The sequence below is a fragment of the Urocitellus parryii genome, chromosome 15, assembly GCF_045843805.1.
Source record: "Urocitellus parryii isolate mUroPar1 chromosome 15, mUroPar1.hap1, whole genome shotgun sequence".
Classification (NCBI taxonomy): Eukaryota; Metazoa; Chordata; class Mammalia; order Rodentia; family Sciuridae; genus Urocitellus; species Urocitellus parryii.
This window is the reverse complement of record NC_135545.1, coordinates 16,454,386-16,480,717: the sequence shown is the minus strand read 5'-3', so window position 1 is coordinate 16,480,717 and position 26,332 is coordinate 16,454,386. Positions and strand designations below refer to the sequence as shown.

General features: G+C 48.7%; 1 protein-coding gene across 2 annotated transcripts; it reads right to left on the bottom strand.

Moving 5' to 3' along the window:
- Positions 1 to 6,766: 6,766 nt before the first annotated feature.
- Positions 6,767 to 23,640, bottom strand: Nphs1 (NPHS1 adhesion molecule, nephrin). 2 transcript variants are annotated; one of them, XM_026380101.1, is made up of 29 exons: positions 23,583 to 23,640; positions 23,266 to 23,481; positions 23,069 to 23,191; positions 22,745 to 22,873; positions 22,117 to 22,198; positions 21,666 to 21,769; positions 21,350 to 21,477; positions 21,090 to 21,261; positions 20,783 to 20,940; positions 20,406 to 20,550; positions 20,181 to 20,305; positions 18,838 to 19,024; positions 18,534 to 18,663; positions 18,189 to 18,361; positions 17,685 to 17,825; positions 17,462 to 17,602; positions 16,942 to 17,063; positions 15,939 to 16,113; positions 15,683 to 15,839; positions 15,452 to 15,603; positions 13,951 to 14,062; positions 13,683 to 13,864; positions 11,983 to 12,039; positions 9,806 to 9,925; positions 9,644 to 9,668; positions 9,459 to 9,534; positions 9,191 to 9,284; positions 8,979 to 9,085; positions 6,767 to 6,898 (listed from the first exon to the last, which is right to left on the bottom strand). In XM_026380101.1, the coding sequence occupies exons 1-29, from the start codon at positions 23,638 to 23,640 to the stop codon at positions 6,767 to 6,769; spliced, it is 3,723 nt and encodes a 1,240-aa protein (XP_026235886.1). The 2 variants fall into 2 exon arrangements, with proteins under 2 accessions (XP_026235886.1, XP_026235887.1); XM_026380102.1 differs by having other exon boundaries at positions 8,979 to 9,096; positions 9,193 to 9,284.
- Between the last annotated feature and the right edge of the window lie 2,692 nt (positions 23,641 to 26,332).

The window sequence follows — 26,332 nt, the reverse complement described above, 5'->3', positions numbered from 1 at the left end:
CCTCAGCCTTTGTGATTCTTTTTTTTTTTTTTTTAACTAGTCAATTCAGGTTCATGTTTTGCATTTGGTCATGTTTCTTTAGTTTATCTTTGCAAGAGGGTTGGGGTAGGGTACAGTTTTCCTGACATTTAAAAAAATAATATTTGCTTTTTAAAAGCTCCCATGCAAGTTGTAGAATGCCCCACATATTGGATTTACCTGATTATGTCCTTATGACATCATGTGATGTGTCCCCTCATCCTCTATAATGCCCGTAAGCCAGTTTTGGTCTACAGCCATAATTTGCTAAGCCGGTTTCCACTGGTGACCACTAGGTTGCCTCCAGGGTCCTCGTGCCAGACCTCTTAACGACCAGGCTATTACATGGCCCTCCAGGCCAGCCTTCCAAGGCCTCTGCTGGCACCAACTCAACAGGAGAGAAAGGGACAGTGCGAGCCGCTGGTTCAAAGCCCCCAACACACTCTCACTGGAGGGCTGGGCAGCTTCGGAAGGGATTAGGGAGACACAGGGAGAGGAGAGAAGCCAGAAGCAAAACGGTCTCCTGGGCTGGATTGTGGGGGACCTTAAAGATTCATTATGAAGTGCTGACTTTACCTTGATGAGGCCAGGGAGCCATGGAGGATTCTGGGCAGGAAGTCTCGGATTTAGGCTTTAGGAAGATTACCCCTGGCTACCAAGAATAGAGTGGATCAGAGAGGGAGACGGAGGCTGGCAGCACAGGAGGAAGGGGAGGCAGATCAGAGTGGGCCAGTGTGGGGCTGAAGGAGAAGACAGGTACACAGGAGGCAACGTGGGTGGGAGGTGACCTAAAATTCCTCATGGGAACCCCAAGTCCCAAGGCAACGGGGATGGAGACTTTGGTCTAGTGTGGCATCTAAGGGACACTGTCCCCTCATCTGAAGACATTCCCATGGGAGCCCCATGTTCTAGGGAATCAAGCACAGAGGCTCTGGCCAAATATAAGAATCGGACTCCTGCTTCTGACCCCCCCATTTCCTCTTGCAATCTCTAAACTACCTTCCCTCCCTCCCTCCCTCCCTCCCTCCCTTCCTTCCTTCCTTCCTTCCTTCCTTCCTTCCTTCCTTCCTTCCTTCCTTCCTTCCTTCCTTCCTTCCCTGTCATTCTTATTTGTTCCTAAGAGGCTGCAGCCCCCCATTATGGGCAGCACATATTAGTGCTGAGTAACTATTGAATAAATCAAAGAAATGAAGTAGGCTGTGGTGTGGATGCGAGGTGTCTCCCCCTAAAGTTCCTGTTAGTCCAGGAATGTTCAGAGGTGAGGTGGTTCCATCATGAGCGCGGTGACCTAGTCAGACCCTCCTCATTTGAACAGACTGGGCAGTACCTCGGGGCAGCTGGGGCATGGCCGAAGGGGGCGGGTCACCGGAAGCTGCTCTGGAAGGGTGCAATTTCCCTACGGCTTCTTCCTCCCTCTCTGTGTCTCCTGACCCCACCGGGAGCTGGCACAAGTGGCTGGGAAAAGTCACTCGTGCCCTTTCCCATCATGCGCTGCCTCACCTCGGGCCAGGAGCAATGGAGTCCGTCATCTATGGACTGAAACCTTGGAAACTTAGAGCCCTAAATAAACTTTTCCTCCTTGAAGTTGTTCTTCTCAGGTCTTTTGGTCACAGAGACCCAAAGCTGACTCAAACAGAAATCGGCACTGGGGAGTGGGGTGGTGCTGTCACTTACCTCTTACCATGTGGTTCAGAAGTCTTTGGAGCCAGTCTGTGGGACTTTTAAACCTTGGGAGATGCAAGCTGGAAAACTTTTAGAATGTTGCAAGTGGAGCTTAATGGGTGATTCGGCGGGGGGGGGGGGGGGGGGGGGGGGCTCAAATGACCAGAACGGTGACAGGAATGAGGACTGTGCTCCTGAGGTCTCAGGGGGAAATGAGGACTCTGTTGGGAATTGGACTAGAGGCCACCCACGCTATGTTCTGGCAAAGGACTTGGCTACTTTTTGCCCATGTCCTGAGACTGTGTGTGAGGCTGCATTTAGAGGTGATGGTCTAATTAATCTGGCAGAGGAAATTCCAAGGCAGGACAGCATTTAGTCAGTGGCAGGGATGTTGCTGGCAGCTTTTGGCCAGGATTACTGTGAGACTAAGGAGCAAAAAAACAGAGCTAAAGGATTTTTTAAACTTGCAAATTGGCCAGAAAAATGCTTGTAAAACTGGGACCAAGGAAGTTGTGCTTATTGAAGGGATTAGAGTCCCTAAAGGGATGCTGAGTACTTCTCACAGGGACAATAGGAAAGTTGACTTGGGGGCATCTCAGGAATTTGCAAGAGCACATCTACTACAGGCTCCAGGGTACAGAAGAGAAAATTCTTTTGAAAGGAGATCATGGGGGTTCCTGCTCATACATGGGGCCTAGGAATTTTTTTTTTAACCATGCTGAGCTACATCAGCACTCAGAGGATGCTGCAGCTATGATTCCGTGGAGCTCAGGTATGTGTGAGCTGGCAGCAGACCTTGGCATCATCCACGTGAGGCTGGAATGAGGGGATCATGGAGGCTTTCCCTGAGGATTCAAAGGAAGGCCTGGGAAGCCAGGCAAGGGGTAGCAGGGTCTGTCGGCTTTTGCTGAGAGGGTGATGCATGAAGCTGTAAAGGAGAAGCCAAAGCTGGAGTGGGAACCCCAGGACCCCCAGTAGTTAGGAAATGCCAGTAATGTGGACTGGCTGCAGAGAGAGACAGGTTAAAAGAGAGGCCAGTGCCTTCCAAGGGACAAGACCAAGGGGCAGAGCTGCCCAAGACCTTTGGGGAAAAAACAAAAAACAAAACAAAACAAAAAAACCCTTGCCATCATGTAGTACAAGGGGGAGTGGGTCACTGATTGGCAGATGCCCTGGGCAGGTGCATCTTCCACCCCATCTTCCACCCTTCGGCTGTGTTGTTCTGCCTCCTCTTGGACTCAAACAATGGAGTTGGCCCACCATGGATCGAACCTCTAAAATCACGAGCCAAAATAAACTCTTCCTCCTCTAAGTTGTCCTGGTCAGGTATTTTGGTCACAGCAACAGAATGCTGACTTACACAGTGGTCCCTCCCAGATGATGGGACGTTCTACCATGTCACACTCTAATACCAAAGCAACCTTGCAGATCTTGCCATGTCCGTTCTTCTTCTTTTTTTTTTTTAATATTTATTTTCTAGTTATAGGTGGAAACAATATCTTCATTTTATTTTTATGTGATGCTGAGGATTGAACCCAGTGCCCCACGTGTGCTGAGTGAGCACTCTACCTCTGAGCCACAGCCACACACAGCCCACGTTTGTTCATCTTTGAGTAAGCACTTAGTTAATCCCTCCCTCCTCACTGGGCTGTGACCATCATGAGGGTAGGAATTACATTTAGCTTTGTCATTTATTTATACATATTACTTAGCACAGGACTTAATTTTTGTTGAATGATGTAAATATAGATGTTTAGCATTTGGTGGACAAGGGGCTTAGAGATTCCTTCTTACATGAATACAAGTAGATTCTAAATAGGACTCACTTTTGTAGTAGTAGTAGTAGTAGTAGTAGTAGTAGTAGTAGTAGAAGAGATTGAATCTAGGGACATTTTACCACTGAGTATACCCCCATGAGTGACTGTGAATGACAAAATCAACAGGACTCACGAGTGATTCCGTTGGTTCCAGAATACATAATACGTATGAAGAACTTAGAGTGGTAAGTGGAAACGGAATAAATGCTGTTATTACTGTTGCAAAATGACTTCCGTCCTCGGATAAAGGACAAACTCCCTAAGGTAACGTGATTGATCCTCGCTCATTTCATCAGCCTCAATTCCTACACTTGCCCTTTATTTTTCAGCAATTTTAGAAAAATCCCTACCTGCGCTGTGCTCCTGGAGTCCTCTCGGCCTCTACTCCTGCACCGCTACTTATCCTTAAATATTGGGGTTCAGTGGCCACTTACACGCAGGGGACACTCCCTGACCAGTGTTAATCTCCAGCACAGACCTCTAGCCCTTGAACACCGGAACCCCCTGTGCACGCGCTGATTCACGATCGCTGGCCAAGTCAAGTCTTCTCAACGGGGCAGTGCCGCCCCCTAGTGGGAGATTTGGCATTTGCACACGCGTTCGTGGTTGCTACATTGATCACAGGGCGCGGTACCCACTTTCAGAAGTCAGGGCCCAGAAAACTGGGCATTGCTTTCGCAGCCTGAACAACTTGAAAATGTCCTTACAGGCATTCGTGTGGGTAAAAATAAAAGGCAATACGATATTAATTACATTATTAACATAACATATATGCAAACATGAAAATTTTGGGTATGGTTAAAATATATTGACCCTTTGTGTACCTGTGTGTGGTGGGGGGTACTGGGGATTGAACTCAGGGGCACTCTACTTCTGAGCCACGTCTCCAGCCGATTTTCTTCCTTTCTTGTCTGTGTGTGTGTGTCTGTCTGTCTGTCTGTGTGTGTCTGTATGCGTGTGTTTTATTTATACACAGGGTTTCACTGAGTTGCTTAGCACCTTGCTTTTGCTGGGTCTGGCTTTGAACTTGCAATCTTTCTGCTTCAGCCTCCCAAGCCTGGTGCCCCCTGTGCCCAGAATATATTGACCTTTTCTGAAAGGAAACTATGATACAGAGTGACAATTGTTCCTTTTTAATTTACCATACTAGAAAATCACAATCCCAACTGTGAGATATAATATAAATTTTTAAGTAAAATATAACACATATAAAAGCATGGCCATATTACAAGCGTTCAGTATGATAAATTTTCAGAGAGCGACCATGCCCATATAGCTAGCTCCCAGGTCAATAAATAACATTATCTACTACTCCCCACCCCAGAAGCTCTCCTGGCACGGAAGTCACTATTTACCAAAGATATCTACTCTTGACTTCACAGATTAGTTTTTGCCTGTTTGCAGTGGAAATCATACAGCATGTTCTCTTTGGGTCTGACTTGGATTCCCTATTATCTTGGTAAAATCCGTCCATGTTGTTCTATATATCAGTAGTTCATTCATCCTCATTGCCTAGAATCCGTTGGATGAATATATAATTGAGTTCCATTTTCCTTTAATGGACAATTGGGTTGTTTCCAGTTGCTGATGCCATTGAACCTACTAGTTAGTGTCTCTGTTCACATATAGAATTATCTCCATTGGGTGTGTAACTATTGGGTCATGGCATATGCATATATATGTTCGGGTTTTGTAGATACTGTCAAAACATTTTTGGTTGGCGGTTTCACCCTCACAAGCACATGGTTGTGCCTGAATATTTCTTTTTCTTTTTTTTTTCCTTCTAAGCCTTCAGAAACACAGAACAGATTAATTATTATTCATGTGCATTCTTGTCCGTGCAAAGCCCATTTTTGTGTTTTGTTAGTTGGATTTCTCTTCAATTTCTATTGTAGTAAAATACCCATAATATAAAACTTACCATCTTTTTTTTTTTTTTAAGAGAGAGTGAGAGAGGAGAGAGAGAGAGAATTTTTGATATTTATTTTTAAGTTCACGGCGGACACAACATCTTTGTTGGTATGTGGTGCTGAGGATCGAACCCGGGCCGCACGCATGCCAGGCGAGCGCGCTACCACTTGAGCCACATCCCCAGCCCAAAACTTACCATCTTAACCATTTAGAAATACCCAGTTCAGTGGTATTAAGTACCTTCGTATTGGTGTGCCATCGTCACCACTGAAAGAGCTGGGCAGAACCAAGAACCCAGCTTCACATTCTTTTCTTCGCATCTCTGTCATTGTTAGGCACCTTTAAAACACATTTTTTTAAACTTTAACTTTTATTTTGGCATGATTTAAGACCTATGGAAAAGTTCCAAGAACAGAACAAAGAATTCCAACGTACACTTTGCCCAGATTCCCCAAATGTCAACATTTTACCACGTTTCATCTGGTTTTATCTCTGTGTAAATACGCATATTTTTTTCTCATCTGTTTGAGAAGAAACGGAAGCTGCAATACCCTTTCACCCTAAATATAGAAGAACACACACTTCTAAAGAGCAAGGCACTCTCTTATATAACCAGAGCACAGTAAATCAGTTTTTCCTAAAAACGAAATCACATGGTGTGTATTCTTTTGCATCTCCCCGCCTTTTGACGGCCTATTCTTACACAGGTGCTACAGTTTATGCATCATGTTTTATATACGTGGAAAACAATAAGCCGAGTACAGGCAGGACATAACCATGGTTCATAAACTCCACTTATTATTAGCTATTCCAGATGTAATCAAACTCAAAATGAACTGAGTTTTTTGTTGTTGTTGTTTTGGCTTTTGGCGATGCTGGGACTCAAACCCAGGGCCTCAGGTGGGCATTCTCCCACTAAGCTACATCCTCAGCCCTGAAATGAGGTTTTTTTTCTTTCTTTTTAAAGATGGCAGGGTTTTAAATTTTTTTAGTGGTAGATGGACACTGTACCTTCGTTTTATTTATTTGTATGTGGTGCTTGGGATCAAACCCAGTGCCTCATGCATGTTAGGCAAATGCTCTTACCATTGAGCTACAACCCCAGCTTCCCCTGCCCAGAAATGAGTTGCTAATATGTCTTTTCTAATTTTGAATTTTTACTTCAGAAAGCATAAAGACCCTTAGAATAGCTATTTATTGTTGAGGTGTCACGTGAATGACTCTGCCCCTTGAGAGAAGTTGAGTTTCTAAAACTAAGCCCAGAAAGAGCCTTGGTGATGTTTTGACACCAGCTTGAACCTTCTTCTGTCACTTACACATATCCCCCCACCCTGGGTTCTGTCTTGAACACAGTTCTGTCACACCAGCTCTCCCCTCAGCTCAAAGGGTAGAGAATCAGATCTCACAGCATCCAAGTCTTCTGCCACTTGGTCATAGATTCCTCTTGGGTTCTCATACTTGTCCTCATGCCAACGGAGGTCATAAGGATCCTAACAGGCAAAAAAGTAGAATTAGAACCATGGAGAGATCCTTTTGGGTCATCGTCACAGCTATGGAGGACACACAGCCCTACTCACCTTCCCAGGGGAAAAAGTCCTACTTAATTAGGGAAAAGATCCAATCTACACACAGAAGAGTGATTATAGTGAACCCCCTCATGAACCACAATGTACCAACACATAACTTCCACAGAACCATCCCTTGGTCCATCTTGATTTATCTAAATCTCTGCCTCTCACCCTCTACTTCCACCCAACTGGATTATTTTTGAAACTAGTTCAAGATATCCCATGATTTCATGGCAGGAAAATAATTTAAATGTCAGGAATACAAACCCTTTGTAGATATTGATATTGGCTATGGCAATTTTGGAATATGGGTCATGATTCTGTTAGCCCTGTTAGCATTTACAAAACGCTTCCCCCATCAAAATTAGAGAGAAAAAAAGACAATGAAGGGTTATCCTTGCCAGAGATGTGCTTTGTTCTAGAGCTGGGAGAAAATAGTTGTTTAGCAAACTTTAGAGCAGATTGGCCCATGAGCCAAATACAGCCTGCCACCTGTTTTTGTATTGCCTGAGAGCCAAGAATGGCTTGATATTTATAAATTGTTGTTGGGAAGATCAAAGGAATAATAATATTTGTGGCATATGAAGATGACATGAAATTCAAATTTCAGTGTCTAAAAATAAAGTTTTATTGTAACATAGCTACAGCCATTCTTTTATGTATGAGTGGCTTTAACCCCACTGTGGCAGAGCTGAGCAGTTTTGAAGAATCCTACGTCTCACAAAGCCCAAAATATTTACTCTCTGACCCTCTACAGAAAATGTCTGCAGATTCCCTCATCTGTGCCTTCCGGGCACGGACAGTCCAGAACCATGGACAGCGCCATGGGGCTCTACGTCATTTCCTTGTTGGTACAGAGCTACAGTCTGAGAAAACAATGCACCAAGGGGGACATTGTTAAAGGGGACTCCTTTGGCCCAAAATGCCAGAGCATTAGCCAGGCCACACACAGTCAAGCCTTCTGTCCCACTTCCCTTACTTTGGGGCAATGGGTGGGTGGATGGTCAAAGTGCCTGCTGTTTTCATCTACCTAGACACCATCTTTACTTTCTTCTTGGTTGTCTGTCTTCTCCCACCCTCAATCTGGTGAACTGAGTAGAGTTGGCCTCTATTCCCTGATCCCATGGGTGGACACGGGTCCAGGCTTGTCCAATTAGTACAGTCAATCCCCTGCCTCCGTGGTTGGTTCAACAATGAGGATATGACCCAAGCTAGATCAATACCATTACTGGGCATTGGGAGTTTTGGAAAAGAGGCATTCTCTTTCTTTGAAGATTCCTAATCTAACTGTCTACAAACCTGGTGTTTCTAGGAAATCTTTAGGGAGAAACTCCCGGATCTGTCTGGTCCTGAAGACAATTCTATCCCTCCTCAGCTAAATGAGCCAAAAAATTCTTTCTCTCTAGTTGCTTAACCATTGTGGTAGAGATTACTAAGTGCCCAAGGAAAAACTTCCCTTCAGTCTTCCACAGTAGCAGAACTGTAGTGAGGCGTGTAGGTACCAAGGTAGACTACATTTCACAGCCTCCTTTGCAGTGAAGCATAGCAATGGGACCCTGTTTTCCCTGGTGGAATGAGAGATGTACGTGTACCATTCTGGACCTGGGCCATAAGGCAGGGTGGTGCTTCCTTTCACTCCAGCTGAAAGTGGCCCTTCCACATAGACCTGGATGATGGATGTCCCAGGAGATGGCAGAGGAACACAATGGAAAGAACTTGGGTTCTGAATAAACATTTACAGTAGGGCTCACCTCTGACAGCCACGTGAGAAGAGAAAAACTGCTTCCTGCTTTCTTTGCAGTGCTGGGAATTGAACTTATGGCCTCACCCATGCTAAGCAAGAGCTCTGTCACTGAGATACATCTTCAATCCTAGACTGTCTTCTTTAAGCCACTGGATTAGGGCCAGGCCTCTTTGTTACAGCAGCTAATTTACCCTAACTAATACAAGCAGTAGGAGGCAGGTTTCCAGCCTGAACTGCGTGTGATACAAATCTCCTTACCATATGTACTTCATCATACAGGGGTCCCCAGGCTCCAGATGGGGCATACATTCTTTCCACCTCATCATACAGGTGCCCAGGAAAGGCCATGTCCTCATCTTTGAGACCTGTGAAACCCAGGGTTGGAGTGGAAGGAAGAGTCATCAGGGCACCCAGTCCAGACGTCAGGAGAACCTTGGAATAGGGGCGGTCCTGAGGGGGTCCTGACTCACCTTGGGGATAAGATCCCTCCTCCAGTGTGGGAGGCAGCCGAGGGCTGAAGTCCTTCATGGAGTGGTAATATGGCTCTACTTCTGACGTGCTAGCCTGTCAGGCACACACACACACACACACACACACACACACACACACACACAAAACAGGTAAAGTCCTTTCCATTTTCTGACTCCACAGTTACACAAAGGGAAATGATTAACTTGAAGCTCACAGAAGAGTTTGTCACTCCCTGTCATTGGATCCGTCCAAGCCACCCCCACTCACCATGGAGCTTTGAGTGTCCCGGTCCCCAGTCCACTGGCTCTCCTCATATTCATTCCTGACTCTCTCCTCCTCTGACCTTCCAAGATGGAGGTATGGACGGCAGTTGGGTGACTGACCCTCTGCCACCTGTCACCCCCAAACCTCCTTCCTCAGAGCCTTCTTTACAGCAAAATGCCCCTACTTACCCTGCCTCTGTCTTCTCTGAGGTGCCTGAGAGAAATAGGGGGAAAGGAATCAGAGACAATCATGAGCCCACCTGGTCCTGGGGAGATCTCAAATATGCAGCAACCCCAGGGTTCCTGTCCCCCTAGGGTCTCTGTCCTGGCAGGGGCAGGACCTCTGCTCACCCTCGGCAAGATGTTTCAGTCTCCGTCGCCAGAGGAATCCCGCCACACAGGAAGCATTGGAGAGCAGCAGAAGACCCCCGACAGCAAACAACATGGGCAGCAGGGGCAGCCCGGAGGGTCCTAGGGGTGGGGAGACCTCTCAGTGAGCCCCAAGCCATCTTCTCTGGGTGCAATGGGAGCTGTCTGAGAAAGCCACCCCTGATCAAGCAAAGCCTCCACCCCCACCCAAGGTCAAGGAAGCGAATGAGCAACAATCTCCGTCTCCACCTCTTCTTGCCATCTAAGGACAGGTGGCTCCTCCCTCAAGTCAAGTCAGCAGCAGGTTCAGCCATTGCCTGAGCCCTCTCTATAATCCAGCCTATTCCACAGCTCCAGTTTTGCCCACCAACCACAGACCCCGGAATTGTACCTTCTGGTCACACAAACGAACCACTACCTATTTCCAGAATCGCCGAAGCAAATTCACAACTCTGAGCCTTGGAATAATCAAGGGCCTATCCTCAATGTCCTTTCTTCTCCACAGACTTCATCACCAATGACTTATTTCCACCAACCGCCATCCCAGCCAATAGTGGGTCACCACATCCCTGAAGACAAGGTTCAGTCCCTCCATTTTGCCATCAACTGCTAAGGACACTTGTTTTCCTTTGGGAAAAGAGCCAGTCCCCTGCTCCTAGTCTGTGCGGTTCCTACAGAACTCTGGGGGGATCACCTGACCCACCCTGGAAAAGATCACTCATTCCGCTTTCCAGAGTGATTGGCATTTGACTCGTGGTGGCTCTTTGGCACAACAGTTAGGACACGTCTACACACAGCCAAGAAGTAGAATGAAAGCTAGAAGTGTGGGAGGTGGGAGGGCCTCTCACCCTGTTTTTGTCTTTTTCTTTTTTGGTCCTAGGGGATTGAACCCTCAGCGGTGCTCTACCATTGAACCACATCCCAGCCCTTTTTATCTTTTATTTTGGGACAGGGTCTTGCTAAGTTACTTAGGGCCTCACTAAACTGCTGAGGCTGGCCTCAAACTTGGAACCCTCCTGCCTCTTCCTCCTGAGTCCCTGGGATTCCAGGCTCCTGTATCGCCACGTCCAGCTGTTTCTACACTGTTGCATAATCCCCCTTCCACCCAACTCTGCTGGAGCCAATGAGACAAGAACAAACGTGACAGAATCAGAAACTTTAAAAAATGCTAGTAAATTAGTTTTTCTTCTCTTTCTGTTCTTGGGACCCCTAGGACCACCTCCCTGTGAATATGACAGGGAGAGACGTGTGACCCAGTTATCTCCATTGTCCCAATCAAGAGCCAGATGACTGCTAGACATGTGAAGAGAAGGATGCTCTTTGGTTTGAATATGAAGTGTCCCGAAGGCTCATGTGCTGCAGGCTTCATCCCCAATGCAGCAGTGGGGGGGGGACACTTTGGGGAAGAGATCCGATCATGGGGGCTCTAACCTAATCAATAGATTAATCCACTGTTGGATCCTTAGCTAACTGGACTATTGGGAGGTGACGGCAACTGCAAGATATGGGGCCGAGTTGAAGGAAGAGGATCCTTGGGGACTCTATCTTGTCCCTGGATCCTTCCTTTCTTCCCACAGCTGGCTCTTTCTCTCTTTGCTTCCTGGCTGCCACGAGGTGAGCAGCTTTGCTGTGACACACCCTTCTACCATGATGTTTTGTCCAAAGCAATGAGCCAGCTGAACATGGACTGAAAACTGAGCTAAAATAAATCTTTCCCCCTTGAAGTTGTTTTTCTCAGACGTTTTTGTTACAGTGACAAAAAGCTGACTAACATAGAGGCCATCCTATATGGACAATTCTCAGTCCTGCTGCCAGCTGATTGTAGAGATGACTCAACCCGCCTAGATCAGAACCGTTTCACCAGACTCAAGGAGTCATGGGTAATGACGTATGTTGCCATAAGTGCCCATGTTTGGGTGGTTTGATATGCAGCTAAAACTAACCGGCTCAACCTCCTTACAGAGCTCAGAATCAGTGAATTCTTTTCCAATTAAACTAAATTTGGAAGAGAAAAAATCAATCACTCCAGTAAGAGGAAGAGCTTCAGATGCAAGTGGGAATCTTCAGGGACAGAGCAGTTGTGACCACAAGGGAGAGGAGATGGGGTCAAAAGTTCCATTCTCAGGGGAGGGGGCAGGATTCAGGGGTGGAGCCCTTGCCTGCAGGCTGCTCTGTGGGTTCCTGGTGGTCAGGTTCTCCAGAAGGCTGGTCCAGGCCTGGGTGGGGGGTGAATATAGAGATTATGCATTAATAACACAAATCTGAGATGATTATGTATTTCTCAGTCTCTGACTAAGCTTTTCACCTCACTTTGAAACTCGTTGGAATGGGAACATGATTTCTTAGGGGTATTCTAAAGATAGCCAAGTATTTCTGATAATAATGACAACACACTAATAGCAATAGGAATATCAATAATAATAATAATAAATTATAAATGAGTGCTTTATGTTGTCCAAAGTCCTTTAACCTGAATTATCAATTTGCTGACTTAACCCTCCCCGTCTCCCTAAAAAGATATTGGGCTCTCAGGATCCACATCCTGAGCCCTATTTCATATTTTATTTCTAGACAGGGTCTCACTGAATTGCTTAGTGCCTTGCTGTTGCTGAGGCTGGCTTTGAACTCACGATCCTCCTGTCTCAGCTTTCCTAGCTGCTGGGATTACAGGCGTGCGCTACCACACCTGGTGTGTGAAACCTTATTTTTAGAAACTAAGGCACTTGGGCTGGGGATGTGGCTCAAGCGGTAGCGCGCTCGCCTGGCATGTATGCGGCCCGGGTTCGATCCTCAGCACCACATACCAACAAAGATGTTGTGTCCGCCGAAAAGTAAAAAATAAACATTAAAAAAAATTCTCTCAAAAAAAAAAAAAAAAGAAAAGAAACTGAGGCACTTGCCTAAGTTCACAAAACTAGGAAGTGGCAGGGGAGGTGGGGGCTTGAACCCAGGCTTTTCTGAGCCAGACCCTGTGGGATTAACCACGGGGCCTGTCAGAATCATAAGACTCTTCTTAGACATTTTCAAGGAATTTGTCCCTTTCATCAAAGTCACTGAACATGTTGGTCTAAGGTTATTCAGAATATTCCTGCATATCTTTTCTGTGTCCGTAGAGTCAGTAATAATGTCTCTTCTGGCTTTCCTGATATTTTTGGAAGTTGTGTCTACTCTCTTTTTTGTCTTGATCAGTTTTACACATTTCTTTTTTTAAATATTTTTTAGCTGTAGATGGACACAATACCTTTATTTTATTTGTTTATTTTTATGTGAAGCCTGGGATGGAACCCAGTGCCTCACACATGCTAGGCCACAGCTCGGGTCCCAGTTTTACACACTTCATCGATCTTTTCAAAAAACAAGCTTTCTGTTTCATTGATTTTTTTCCTTTTTTTTCTGTTTTCTCATTCATTAATTTCTTCTCTTAACTTCCTTCCATTTTCTTTGGGTTTAGTTTGCTCTTCTTTTTCAAGTTTCTTACGATGGACATGTAAAATGTCCATTTGAAGATTTTTTTTTAATAAAAAAACTAATATAAATTTTTTATGCCATCCAATTTCCTCTTAGCACTACTTTAGCTGCCCCTCAAATTTTTTGTTTTCATTTTTATTCAATTCAAAGTATTTTCTAATTTCCTCTTGTCAGTAATCACACCAAGATAGTACAGGTAGATCTATGGAGCTCATCTGCCTGAGATTTCAATCTCATCTCCACCTCTTCCTAACTGTGTGACCTTGGTTGATTTGCTCAACTTCTCTGGGCTTCATCTGTAAAAGAGGAATAGAACTAGTATCCATTTCACTATGCCACCCTCTAAGTCCTCTGAGGAACTTTCCAACCTGCCCAAGACTGTCCTTCCTACCTGGGGTAGTGACGGAGAGCTGTAGTCCCTTTTCAGCTAAGCCACTGTCCCCCAGGGCATTGCTGGCCAGCAGCCAGACCCTATATCGTGTAGAAGGCTTCAGCCCAGTCAATGTGAAGGTGGTGGCCTGGGGTGGTATGACATCCATGTAGAGAAATCCTGGAGTCTCCAGGGCCTCGTACCTGTAGGACAGAGAGGCCAGTAAGTTCAGGAAAATGACCAGCCCACTGGCTGCCACACCTTACTTGCCTTGACAGGGCTGACCCACCTGATGCGGAACCTCTGTGGCAAGCCCCCATCAAAGCCAGGCTTCCACTCCAGCCCCACTGAGTGTGGGGTGATGCTTACGACCTTGAATCCCAGGGGTGGGTCAGGACGGCCTTTGGAAAGAAGGATGGGGAAAATAGAAGATACAAAAGGATTCTAGAAGATTCCTTTCAGGTTTTTCCTAATAATAATTCTAAATTACAGTTAATTTCATTATTCATGGTGATTACATTCAATAAGTTCAATGTGAACACTAAGCTGGAAAATACTAAACTGTGGCTTGTAAAGGAAACTCAGGGTTAGTTTTCTTCAAACCTCTTTGTCACCGCATTTTCATCAACCAATGAATACAGGATCTTGTTTAGGCGTGTTCCTGTTAAAGGTGCCTTACACAACACATACCGGGATTCACCACTAGTACGTGGCCAAAAGCACTCTCACTCCAGCTCGAACAAACTTATCCAGAGCACAAGTATTTTTTCTATCACAGCCATCTTGCACTTAGAAATAGTGGACAGCATTTCAGCTTTGTGCTTGGCAGGCATTTTAAATGACAAAATCACCAACCCAAAGCACAAAAAGTTTTTTTTAAAAGTGACACTAAATAAACCACACTTATTTACAGTATAAGAACTGGAACAAGATGTGGAGTGTCATCTTGTTCAGTCTCAGCTAGGAACACACACAGCAGGTGACTCAAATTTTGCATTACTCTGTATATGTCCTTGAGTGACCACAAAGTACTATGAGTATTGATTTGGAGATTACAAATAAATTTTAGCAAGTAGATGAACGTGTATGTATAAAACATATGCGTATATGTTACATACATACATACACACACACACACACATACATACACATGCACACACATGTTCCTTGCAGTGGGTTTTTTATGCCAACCTCACATCCATTCTCATTGCTTACAGTTCCAACATCCTGAATTTCCCTTTGGAGAACCACCCTCCCACATTCTCAGGTCACATTCTTCTGATGGAAGTGACTCCACTCCTAGGAAGATGGACATGTGACCAGGCCTGACCAATTAGAGGGTTGCCCCTTCCATCAGATGATTGATTCGAGGATGAGCTGGAATCCAAGCAGAGCCAATGATATTTCACTCTAGTTTTTCCATATAACTGTTCAGAGGAGAAAGAATTCTATTTCCTCTGGGAATTCTAAAAGCCCACTAGGAGGAGCTTTAGAATTAAAGGCAAGACAGAGAAAAGCAGACCTAAGAGCTGGCCCTAGATCCAGCAACTCCTGAAATATACGCTTTTCAGTTACTTGACCCAATAAATCTTCCCAACTCATTTTAATCTGTTTGTCTTTGTTGTGGGTTTCCCTGAAGATCTAGTCTCCCATTAGGAAATTCAGGGTGGTCAGAGACTCCATCCTCACTCATACACACCTTTCAGGTGTCAGCAACACTACCAACTAGGGACTTGGGAGTTGACCCAAGAAGCATCCCCCTGAACCCTCCCAGCCCCCTCCCATCATACTAATGCTGACGAGCTGAATGTTGGTGTGGTCTGAGCCAAGGGGGTTGGTGGCTGTGCACGTGAAGAGGGCGTAATCCTGGGCTGCAGACACATTGGCAATGGTCAGGAGACTGCTGTGGACCCCACCCTGGTGATAGGTGTGCTCCGTGTACCTGGAAAGACAGTGAGGCAGGGATTCAGGGGCTGGGACCAGAGTTTGGGCTGGACCACTTCCTGGCAGGCCTGGCTCACCTGGGATCTTGGAGATCCAAAGGAACCCCATTTTTGGACCAAGTGAAGATGATGTTGGGGACGCCTCGGGCACGGCAGTGGAGGGTAGCAGAACTGGTGCTGTCTCCAGCTGCAGCCACTTTAGTTAGGGGAGTAGGATGTTCCACCTGGGGGGCAACTAGGATGGATTGGGGGATCAACATGAGGTGTGTGGGAGGACACGAGAGCCGTGAGTTCAGTGGCAGACTTTTGAAGTCAAGAGTTTAATGTTACCCACATCTGACGACAAGACGGACCAGCCCCCGGGCCGGAGGTGCCACTCCATTGTCCACAATGCACTGGTAAGCACCAGCCTGTGTCAGCTTGGCATGGTGAATCCGCAGGCGTCCTGTGGATCCTTTTGATATCTTCTCCATGTCATCTAGGCTATGGTCCTCCTCTTCTTCTTCTCCCTGGGGACCCAGGACTCAGAGGTTGTCCTCTAGTTTAGCCCCAAATCCATCATCACCCAAACTGTGTCCCATCTGTAAAGTCATTCTCCCACTCACAACTACTCTCCACAAAGCTATTGAATGAAAATTTCTCTTATAATCCATCCAAACATTTATTCGAACCATTCACGCAAGCACCAATCCAACCAACCACTCACCCACCCATTTATCTAACTACACATGCCTGGAAGCATCTTTCCACCCACACATCAATCCATCCATTCATTTAACTATCTAGCCACCCATTCATCCACTTATACTTGCATCTACTTACCCACTCATTCATGAAACCAACATTTGTCTTCTACCTATGCACCCATCTATCCATCCTTGCTGCTCCCTACCATAAGCACATTTATTCACTCATATGTGCACACACTCATAAATACATACAACCATTCACCCATATATCCAGCTATCTATTTATTCATCTCTCCACTGTCAATCCATACATCAATTCATCATTCCATATACATCTTTCCACTAATGATGCATCCATCTACCATATACACTGATCTGTCCACTAATGTCTCTCATTCCATCATCTAGTCACCCATCAACTCATTCATCCACCCATCTATCCATCCACCAACCCACTCACCTAACTGTAAATCCACTCATCCACCCGTCCCTCTACTGTTTGACTAGCAGTTACTCATTCTTGGAGTATGCCCTGATGAATCTCTAGTTATACAATCACACGGATGTGGACTTCACTCCCGAGGATCTCACAGTTATGAAAGCACAGCCCCCTGCCCCACCTCCATTCACTGAAGGCTGGGTCCTCACCAGCCTCTCCCAGTTGAACATCCCTGGGAGGATGGGATTGGCATCAGCAGTGCAGACGATGTCCACAGAACCCCCGACATTCACCTCTGTAGGGTCCTGGAGGGCACGGATGGTGGGAGCATCTGGTGGGAGATAGGGGGTTGGGAAAGGCACTTGGGCCCAGATAGATCATGGTGGGAGAGTGCTCCAGGCAAGAGGCGTGTCTTAGAGGTGACCTGGAAAGCTAGGTGTGTGGAGAGTTTGCCATCTATGTGATGTACTTGAAGAGTGAGACTTTACAGTGGGCTTGGCTCCCTGAAGGGAGTAGCACCCTTTTAGGTGGTCCTTCTCTTTGGGTAGAGATTCCACACTGGGTCTTTTTAGTGGGCACAGATTCCACAATAGAAGTGAAGGGACTTCCAGAATGGGAGTATTCTAGGATGGGTGGCTGTCCCTAAGTGGGCAGAGCTTCCGCAATGAGACTCCACAGTGGGTCCCAAAGTCCCCAATGGTAGGCAGGGGTGATCGGGGCGGGGCTCACAATGCACGTCCAGCCGCACTAGGGCTTCAGCGGTGCCCTCTGAGTTCTGGCAGTGCAACTGGTAGAAGCCATCGTCCGCACGCGTCACGTTCCATAGCTGCAGAGCCCCACCAGACAGGATGCGGTGCCGGGGACCGCCAGCTGGGGAAAGTCAGGGTAAGGGGCGTGGCGGACCCTCCCATCACCAGGAACCCACACCCCGCTCTGGGTCCCCTTCCCGCACCTGGGCTGAGGCGATAGCCGCGGAAGGTCCAGTTGAAGGCCTCCGGAGCGGGGTTAGCGGACACCAACACAGGCAGCAGTGCCTGGCCCTGCTCCACCGCGGTGACCACGAGCTCCTGCTCCCCCAGGAACTCCGGACGGTCTTCAGAGGGAGAGCCGCAGGGAGTCAAGCGTGTTGTTAAAGTCGGGGTCGGGAATAGAATTGAGATCAGGCACAGGTCTAAGGGTTAAAGTCGGAGTAAGGAAGGACTAGGGTTGGGGAGAGGTAACAGGATAGACGTTAAAATTCAGTTTAGGAAAAGTCTAGAACCAACGTCAAGCTGAAGGATGGAGAAAGGGGTCAGGATAGGGGTTAGGGGTTGGGGCAAATACCAGTTGGGGCAGGGATCAGGATAAAGGTAGGAAAGAAACAGGATTGGGGTAGTGGCTAATGACAGTGTCAAGGTGAAGACTGCAGTAGTTTAGGGTCAGAGAGGGGATCAAGGGTTACAGACCAACCACGTACACAGCACATTGAGGCGGTAGAAGGAGCTCACGGTTTCGCGGAGCTCCGCACTGTGGGCGCTGCAGGTGACCCGGTGGCCGTGGTCGCGGGATGTCACTTGAAGAAAAACGCTCCTGGACGCAGCAGAGCCTTTGAACGGGGCGCTCTGGGGAGGTGCGGCCACGTCTTCCAGCCTGTGCACACCGCAGACAGTTGGGTCAGCCAGGGCTGGTGCCAGGGTGGGACCCAAACTAGAGACTGGAGGGCTGTTACTCCAACAGTCTCTAGGGCCCAACAGTCTCAGGTGGGACCAGAACCGACTGGGTGTGAACCGAACCTTGGAAGGGCGGAGCCTCACACGCTCACCTCTCCCCCTCCTTGTCCCAGGACAAGTTGACTGGTGGGTTGCTGCTAATGCTGACACACGTCAAGTTTAAGGCGTCCCCTGGGCGCAGCGCAGACACGTTGGCCAGGATCGTCAAATTAGTCGGAGGAACTTAGCGGGTCAGAGGAGCGAGGCTGAGTCAGGAGACCCCTGGCCTACTTTCACAGCATCTCGACCCCAGACCCTGCCCAGTCTGCAGTCCCCAGCCCGGCCCCGCCCACCACTTGGTGTCTGTACCCCACGCCAGCCAAACCCTCCACCCGTCCAGTCCTTTGGCATCCTCACACTGCACCACCAGCTGCGTGGACACTATAAGCTGGCCCGCCTTGCACGAGAACCTGGCCTGATTGTCCGACGGACCTGCGACCAGCACCAGTTCGCGGGAGAAGGTGCTCCCAGACTTCTCGGTACTTCCCAGGTGCACCCGCTGGGACTCCTGCTGCAGCCGCTGCTCCGTCACCACGCGGGAGTTCTGAGGACCGGGACTGGCTGGGGACCGCAGGTAGCCCTGCCCTTCCCCACCCAGTCCTGAGACGACCCTATTGGATTGGTCATCGCCAGACCAGACAAGGCCTTTGTGTGATAAGGAAAAGGCATTCCCATCAACTGGCATCCCGCTAGAGTTAAGAAGTGGACCAGGAATTCAGAACCCCTAACCCCGAGTCTCTCCCTCTTTCCCTGAGCCCCCTGAGATCCCGCCTCCTGCCTCGCCCCACCTCCCCAGTCCCCCAGGACCCTCTGCCCCACTCCTCAAATTCCATTTCTTCAATATTAACCACCCTATGAACCAGAAATTTCCTTGAAATTCCCAAATCTTTGGCAGAACTTCCTTCCCTTTTTCCTATTCTCAGTTCTTTTACTTAACATTCCCACTCTCTTTGACCTTTCACTTAATTCCAGTGACTTCCTTGGAGTTCTCATCTTTTTTCTCAATATTCCCTTATTATCCTAATCACTAGAATCCTATGTGTTGCCCCAATTCTTGGTATTTCCCCAGAATTCCATCAATTAAAATGGAATCCTGTTGCCAGCCTATAATTCCTAGTCTTTTCTCCAGAATTTACAGTAGCTCCCTAACTTGCTAGAATTTTCCCAGAATTCTATCCCGTTTCCTTTAATTTTAATGGAACTTTATTTTCTTACCTATACATCTCAAGAATTCAATTTAATATTAAAGGATTTTCAATGTTCTGTGAAATCATTCGTCTTTTCCCCCAAATATCTAGCCTTTGCCCAAAATATCATTGTTATTTTGTTTGTTTTTGTTTTTTGAATTCCTGGTTTTTCCCTAAAATTCTTGACATTTTCCCTGAATTGAACTTTTCACCAGAATTTCTTTTAACTTTAATGGAATTAATTGCCTTTATCTCTAGAATTCCCAATCTTGATTCAGAATTCCTTCTTTTATCCTGGAATTGTTTTTCCAGAATTCCCAGAATTTTCCTTAAGATTCCATATAATTCTCATGACAATTTTTTTTCTCTTACAATTCCCTACCAAAATTCAGAATCTCCAGTATTTTTCAAGAAATTAAGGTTTTTCCAAGATCTCCAAAGATTCCGAAGGAGAGGAGAGTCCTCATCCTCCCCCAAATTCCTGGTCACCCAACAACCCTTGCTGGCACTGACCTTGTACCAGGTGAGGGAGGGGTCTGGGTTGCCCCCAATGGCCAAACACACCAGCCTCACCCGGGTCCCAGTCCTGAGATACTTCCCCTCTGGTGGTCCCTCAATCCACAGCTTCTGGGCAGGATCTGCAGGGAGAGGCTGGAGGGTGACTTTGCCTCTGGGCTGGGGCCTCAGGGTGGGATCTGTGGGGCCTGGTGGCATTCCTGGATCAGGATAGGGACTCACATTTCACATTCAAGGTGAGCGACTTCTTGAAAGTTTCCTTGGTGAAGGCCTCACTGAAGGCCTCGCAGGTGAGGGTCAGGCCATTGTCTTCCCGCCGCACCAGGAACGTCAGATTAGACATGGAGATGTGGCCACCATGCAGGCCCTAGCAGAGAATGAGATTTGGGACTTGGGGACTAAAACATCCCCACCCATGGTACCAGACCCCTGGGCCTACCCCAGACCCCAGCAAGGGCACATCTTGACCTCCTCCTAGTCAGATGCAGGATTCAGGGGACCCCAGGCCACGATTCTCAAGGACAAGGCCTCCGAGCCTTCTTGTCCCAGCTCCAGAAGTTGTGCCCTCAGCCCCCCGCCTGGCTCAGCCCCCTCCTCACATCCATGACTGTTTCATCCGTAGGAAGCAGCTGCCGCCCCCCCAGCCACCACTGCAGCAGGACCCGAGGGCGACTGGACTTGGAGATACAGCACAGTGTCACGTTCTTGTTCTCAGTCTGTGACGCAGATCCCAGGATGGTAATGGCACTGGGGGGAACTGCGGGACAGACGGACAGAGAGAGACCCTGGACTGAACTGGGTTCCTCACAGAACCAGCCTAGACAGACAAGGGGATGGGACCCAGATGGCAATGGATAAGCATGATGTGGGGACATGGGCTGACAGACAGCTAGCACCAGGACTCACAGGTGACCTGTAGCGTGATGCTTTGTTCCTGGGTCCCTGTAGATACGCTGTTGTAGGCTTCACAGCTGAGCCTTGCTCCGTGGTCTTTTGGCTGCACGGTCATCACCAGCACACTGCGGGCCACTGCCTGAACATGCTCTGTGCCCCACGCTGTGGACACAGGCTGGCCATTCTGGAGATAGGGTTAGACCTAGAACAGCTCAGAGCCCGTTCCTGGCTCTGGCTCTCCCCCAGCCTTCCATGTTGGCCTTTGCCCTCACCTTCAGCCACTGTAGTGTGGCTGGCGGATTTCCTCCTCGTGCAGTACACGGCAGCTCCAGGCTCTGCCCTGCCCTCACGTGCCCTTCTTCCAGGCCTGGCCACTGGATGACAGGGGGTCCTGGGGGGACTGGGGAGCAATAGCCACTCAGTAGGCCTGGGGAGTCCATTCATTCTTTCTAGTCCCCATAGCCAGACTCTGAATTCCCATGTTTCTCTTTGGCATGACTGAATTTCCCATAATTCTTGCAATCCCCCAAGACCCCCAATCCTGCCTCCCATCCTCCATGCCCACAACGGGGTCAGTTCTCCACTTACACAGAACATTCATGGTGATGGAAGCCTTGAGGGGAGTGTCCAAAGCTGGGCTGGACGCCTCACAGACTAGTAACTGCCCATTATCTGAGCTCTGGGGTGTCACCCTGGGATGGGAAGTTGGAATTCTGGAGTCAAAGTCATCTTCTGAAATTGATGAAGTGGGAGTCCCAGGCCTCCACACCTAGTCTAAGTCTCCATACTGATTTCCTCTAAGATCTGGAGTCCCATGGGAAGGATTTGGGGCTTTAGCAATAAGAATTGGGGCATCAGGGGGCCATACTGGCCCCAAATGTTTATACTTAATATCCTGAAACCGGGGTTCCCTTGAAGAAGTTTTGGGTGTTGGGTAAAGAATTGAGTCCCAGATGTTTATACCCAGCCTGAGTTTCCAGCCTGAACACCTGGGCTATGGAGCTCTTATGAAGAAACAGGAAGACAGGATCTGACATACCTGGCTGTGGCCTCTGTCATGAAGAGTTTCTCCTGGGACCCCTCGTTCACGTTAGCAGAAACGTCAGATATTGTTTGTCCACCTTGGGGCAACAAGAGGGCTGCAGGGGTGCTGGGCACTCCCCACAGTAGATTCTGGGGTGGTCATGATGCCCCCTTCCTCCTGGTTCTGGAGGAAAAGAACCTGAGGTGCCAGCTTCGTGCCCTGGAAATTCCTGTTATCTTGTAAGACTTAGGACTCCCTCACTTCTGTTCCCTGGAATTTTCCCAAATGATTGGAGTTCTCAGGTCCTGGGCCTCTTCTTTCTGTTGGCATCTTTATTAGGTTGTACCCCATGCCCCCATCACCTCAGCTTTTCTTTCCTGTGCTACCCTCACTGCCCACATCTTGCCTGAATCTTGGCTTCTTCCAGGCCCCCGACCAGCATTCCTGTGGTCTCCTGGATGCCTCCCGCCGGGTGTCCCCTCCCATCCAGTGCATCCCATTCGGGCCTCAGCTTCTCCCCTTGCCTACTCCAGGGTCCTATCTTGGTTATATTTTCTGGGTCCCTAGGAAGGCACCTAGCATAACACATGGACTCCCTACTCCAGGGACATCACACTGACCCCACCAGTTCACCCACACTCACTTTGGAGAAAGGTGATATCAGGTGCTGGCTTTGCATCCCCAGACACACAGCTGACCGTATACTCCTGCCCAGCTACCCAGGTGACTGTGCTCCCTGCCTCAGGGGTCAGCTGAAGCACCTTGGGGGGAACTGATGAGAAAGGATGTAGAATCAGCCTCCACCACTTGAAAGACAGGAGGATGTGGGCCAAGTCTCCTTGCTCTGAAATGAGTTTTGTACCCAGGATCTGGGGGAGGAGGATCTGGGACCATCAGCTCCCATGTCCTGGGGGAGAAGAGGACTAGAAGCCCAGACTTGAGGGTCCTGGGGGTCTCTCACCCATACCCAGGATGGAGAGGATGACTCTGGGAGACAGGAGCTCGGGGCCCATCTCTGAGCGGCTGACCTGGCACTCATACTCGGCGTCATCGCTGAGGTCACATGCTTCAATGTGCAGGTGGAATTCACCTGCAGAAGAGGCCCAGAGGGTCAAGGCCACAGCCTCTGCTGGTGGCTCAGAGTCTCAGGCTCTGATCTCTCACCTTTAGCAGGATCTCCTTTGAGGCGGTACCTCGGGAAGCCCGGGATCCCAGGGTTGGGGCCTAGGAGTAGCCCATCTTTGGCCCATTGTACCACACTGCCAGGGGCAGTGACCCCGCACCGCAGCTCAACTGTGGCCCCCTCCACAGCCGTCAGGTTTTCAGACAGGGCCCAGAAACCACGAGGGGCCGAGGCAGGGATTGGCAACTGAGCCAGGCCTGGAGACACAAAAGGATCAGCAAGAAGGGGCAGACGTTTGTCTAAAAGGTGGGAAATGAAGGCCATTTGGCACTGGGTACAGAGCCAGGGTCCCACTCACCTGTGGTCAGCAGCCCCATGAGCATCAGGGGAGCCCTGATGGGTGTCCTCAGGGCCATTCCAGTTCCTCTGGCCGTGGCTCCCACAGTGCTCATTGGCTGCCACTCATGTCTGCCACTACCTTTCTCTGACTCCCTCTCTCTGCGTCTTTGCCTCTTGTTCTCTTTTTGTCTCTTTTTCCAACTCTCTCCATTTTCCTCTCTCCGGGAGTGTCTCTTTATCTCCATCTCATTCTCCCTCTGTCCCAGTCTCTCTGAGTCTCCTCCTCTGTCTCTTGCTCTCCCTGCCTCAGGCTCTTTCTCTCTGAGCAACTCTCTGAATTCCCCCCTCCCCCCCACCACCACCCTTGGCCTGTCTCTCCACCTCAATCTATCTATCCATCCATCTGTCCATCCATCTCCTTGACAGTCTGTTTCTCTTCTCTCCTGCTACCCCCTGCCCCTTCACCCTCTTCCACCACTCACAGTTCCACAAAAAAAAAAAAAAAAAAAAAAAAAAAAGACTCGCTGCTCAGAGTCCAGTGAGCCCCATCAGCCCAGGAGAGCAAAGAGGCAGACAGTGGCAGAGCCAAGCCACTCCTGAGTCTCCAACTCCAGCCTCCGCCCAGCAGGCTCCTCCTGGCCCAGCTGGACCATGAAATCCCCTGTCAGCACATGCCAGGCACATTCCTCGGTGCCTCCCCAGCTCCCATAATCCCAAGGGAGAGCAGATCAGACATGGGTCATCTCCTAGTTCAGCTTAGGGAGTAGAGAGCTGGGCCAGCTCTTCCCTGTCCAGAGCATGACCTTGGCAAGTCCCATCCTTTCCTGAGTAGACAATCAGCCCCTCAGTGTATATGGGATCTCTGCTGGGGAGTGTACAAAAGTGTATGTGAAACTGGGAGAGTGTGGGAGAGAGGGAAGTTACCTGTGTGTGCATGTGGGTGTGAGAGCACGCCTGTGTGTGAGCATGAGTGTGAGAGGAAGGAAGCCAAGAGTGAATTGTGATTTGTGAAGGTGTGTGCTGAGTGTGTGCCTGGGTCAGAGTGTCTTTTGTGTGAGTGTGCAGGGCTCAGGGCAGTCAGAACGGTGCAAGGAAAAGATGAGTCCAAATCTGCCAGCCTTTAGTGTGGGTGACCTTTAGGAAAGATGCCGTGAGCTTCTGTCTCCATTCCTACCATTCCCCCCTCTCTTCCTCCCTTCCCTGTGTGTCTTAGTCCCTTTCTTTATCCATTATGATTTATCTTTATCTCTTTGAAACGTCTCTCTCTCTCTCTTTCTCTCTCTCTCTCTCATAGTTAAATCTCAGTCAACCTTTTATTAACTATTCCACTGTCTTTCTAAGCCTGTTTATTTTTTTTAAATTTTTTTTTCTGTCTCTGTTCTCAGCTCTCGCTGCTCCTACCTCACATTCAGTCTCTCATACCTCAGGAACTCAATAAATATTTGTTCTCAGTGAATCTTCCTGCCTGTGCCTCTTTCTCTTATTAGTTTCTCCAGCTCTGAGTCCTGATTCTCACATCCCTGAATTTTATAACCATATGCTAACTGGCCCGCCCTCTCCACCCCAGTGTGTACATACACACTCGCATGGGATAAGCTCCTTCTGTCTGCTTATCTCTTGCAGGAATTACAACGGTTCATGTTTCTTCCCCCTCCCTGTGACCCCCTATCTGATCCTCCTCCAGGAACAAGGCAAGGCATCTGGCCTGAGCTGGGGCAGCTCCACCCTTGATGCACCCTGTGGTTTTTCTCCCCTGCTTTCCATTATTGACTCCTTGCCCTCCTCCCACACTCCCTTTCCCAACTGCCCCCCACACCTCCTGGGAATTGGGCTGGATGCAGACCTGGGAGGGTCTGCCATGAGGCCCTCACCAGATGGTGTCCCTGGAGGTCAGGGTGTAGAGCTGTCAGTTGCTGGGACCTTTAATTAGCACAAACCTTCTACCTTCCACCTTGGCTGTTTTCCTTCTCTGCATGCTCCAGGGACCTCAGGCTCTCCATTTTTCCATGCCTGTGACCCCAGAGAGCCAGGAAGGGGAAGCGATGTCAGGTGTCTGGAAAAACAGTCTCATCACCTGACTTCCTCCCCAAGACTCAGGAGTCCTAGATCTGAGCCTATCCTAATTCAACATCCATGCCCTGGATCCACAACCCAGAAGCCAGGAATTCATGCCCCCAGAATTAGGAGTCTGGGCCCCCAGGACCCTCCTCTCTCCAAGGACCCAGCAGTTCAGATCTCCAATCCTACCGCCTCCCTCCCCCCACGGGACTTCGGACAGATGTTACTGTCTGTAGCTTTTCAAATCCTCCTGGGTCCGTATGGGGATGGGAGAGAGATTGTGGTTAAATCCACTGATTCTAAGACTTAAGACCAGATATTTGATCATCACCCAACTGCACCATGCTGCTTGCCTCAAAGCACCGGGAGTTCAGGTCATCAGAGATCTCGACCACCAGTCCCTACAGTCCTGGAAATCCAAGCCCCTGCCATTTAGGGAGGCTGGAGTCTAAGAGCCCAGGAGCAACTGAGAATCTAAATGTGGACTTCAATCCCTACAGGTCCACAAATGTCTGACCCGGGATCCCATCTCTCCAGACCCTAGACCCCGCAATAAGCTCAGGGTTCCTCCCACCTGCTCGGCCAGCTGCGCAGCGTGGGAACGCCCCAGCTGGGCTTCATGGAGCCGTCAGAACAAGCTGCGCAGTTCCCAGCCTCCCCGCCTGTCCCATCCCGGGCACCGCCGCCTCCCAGCCGTCGCCTGGCAACCAA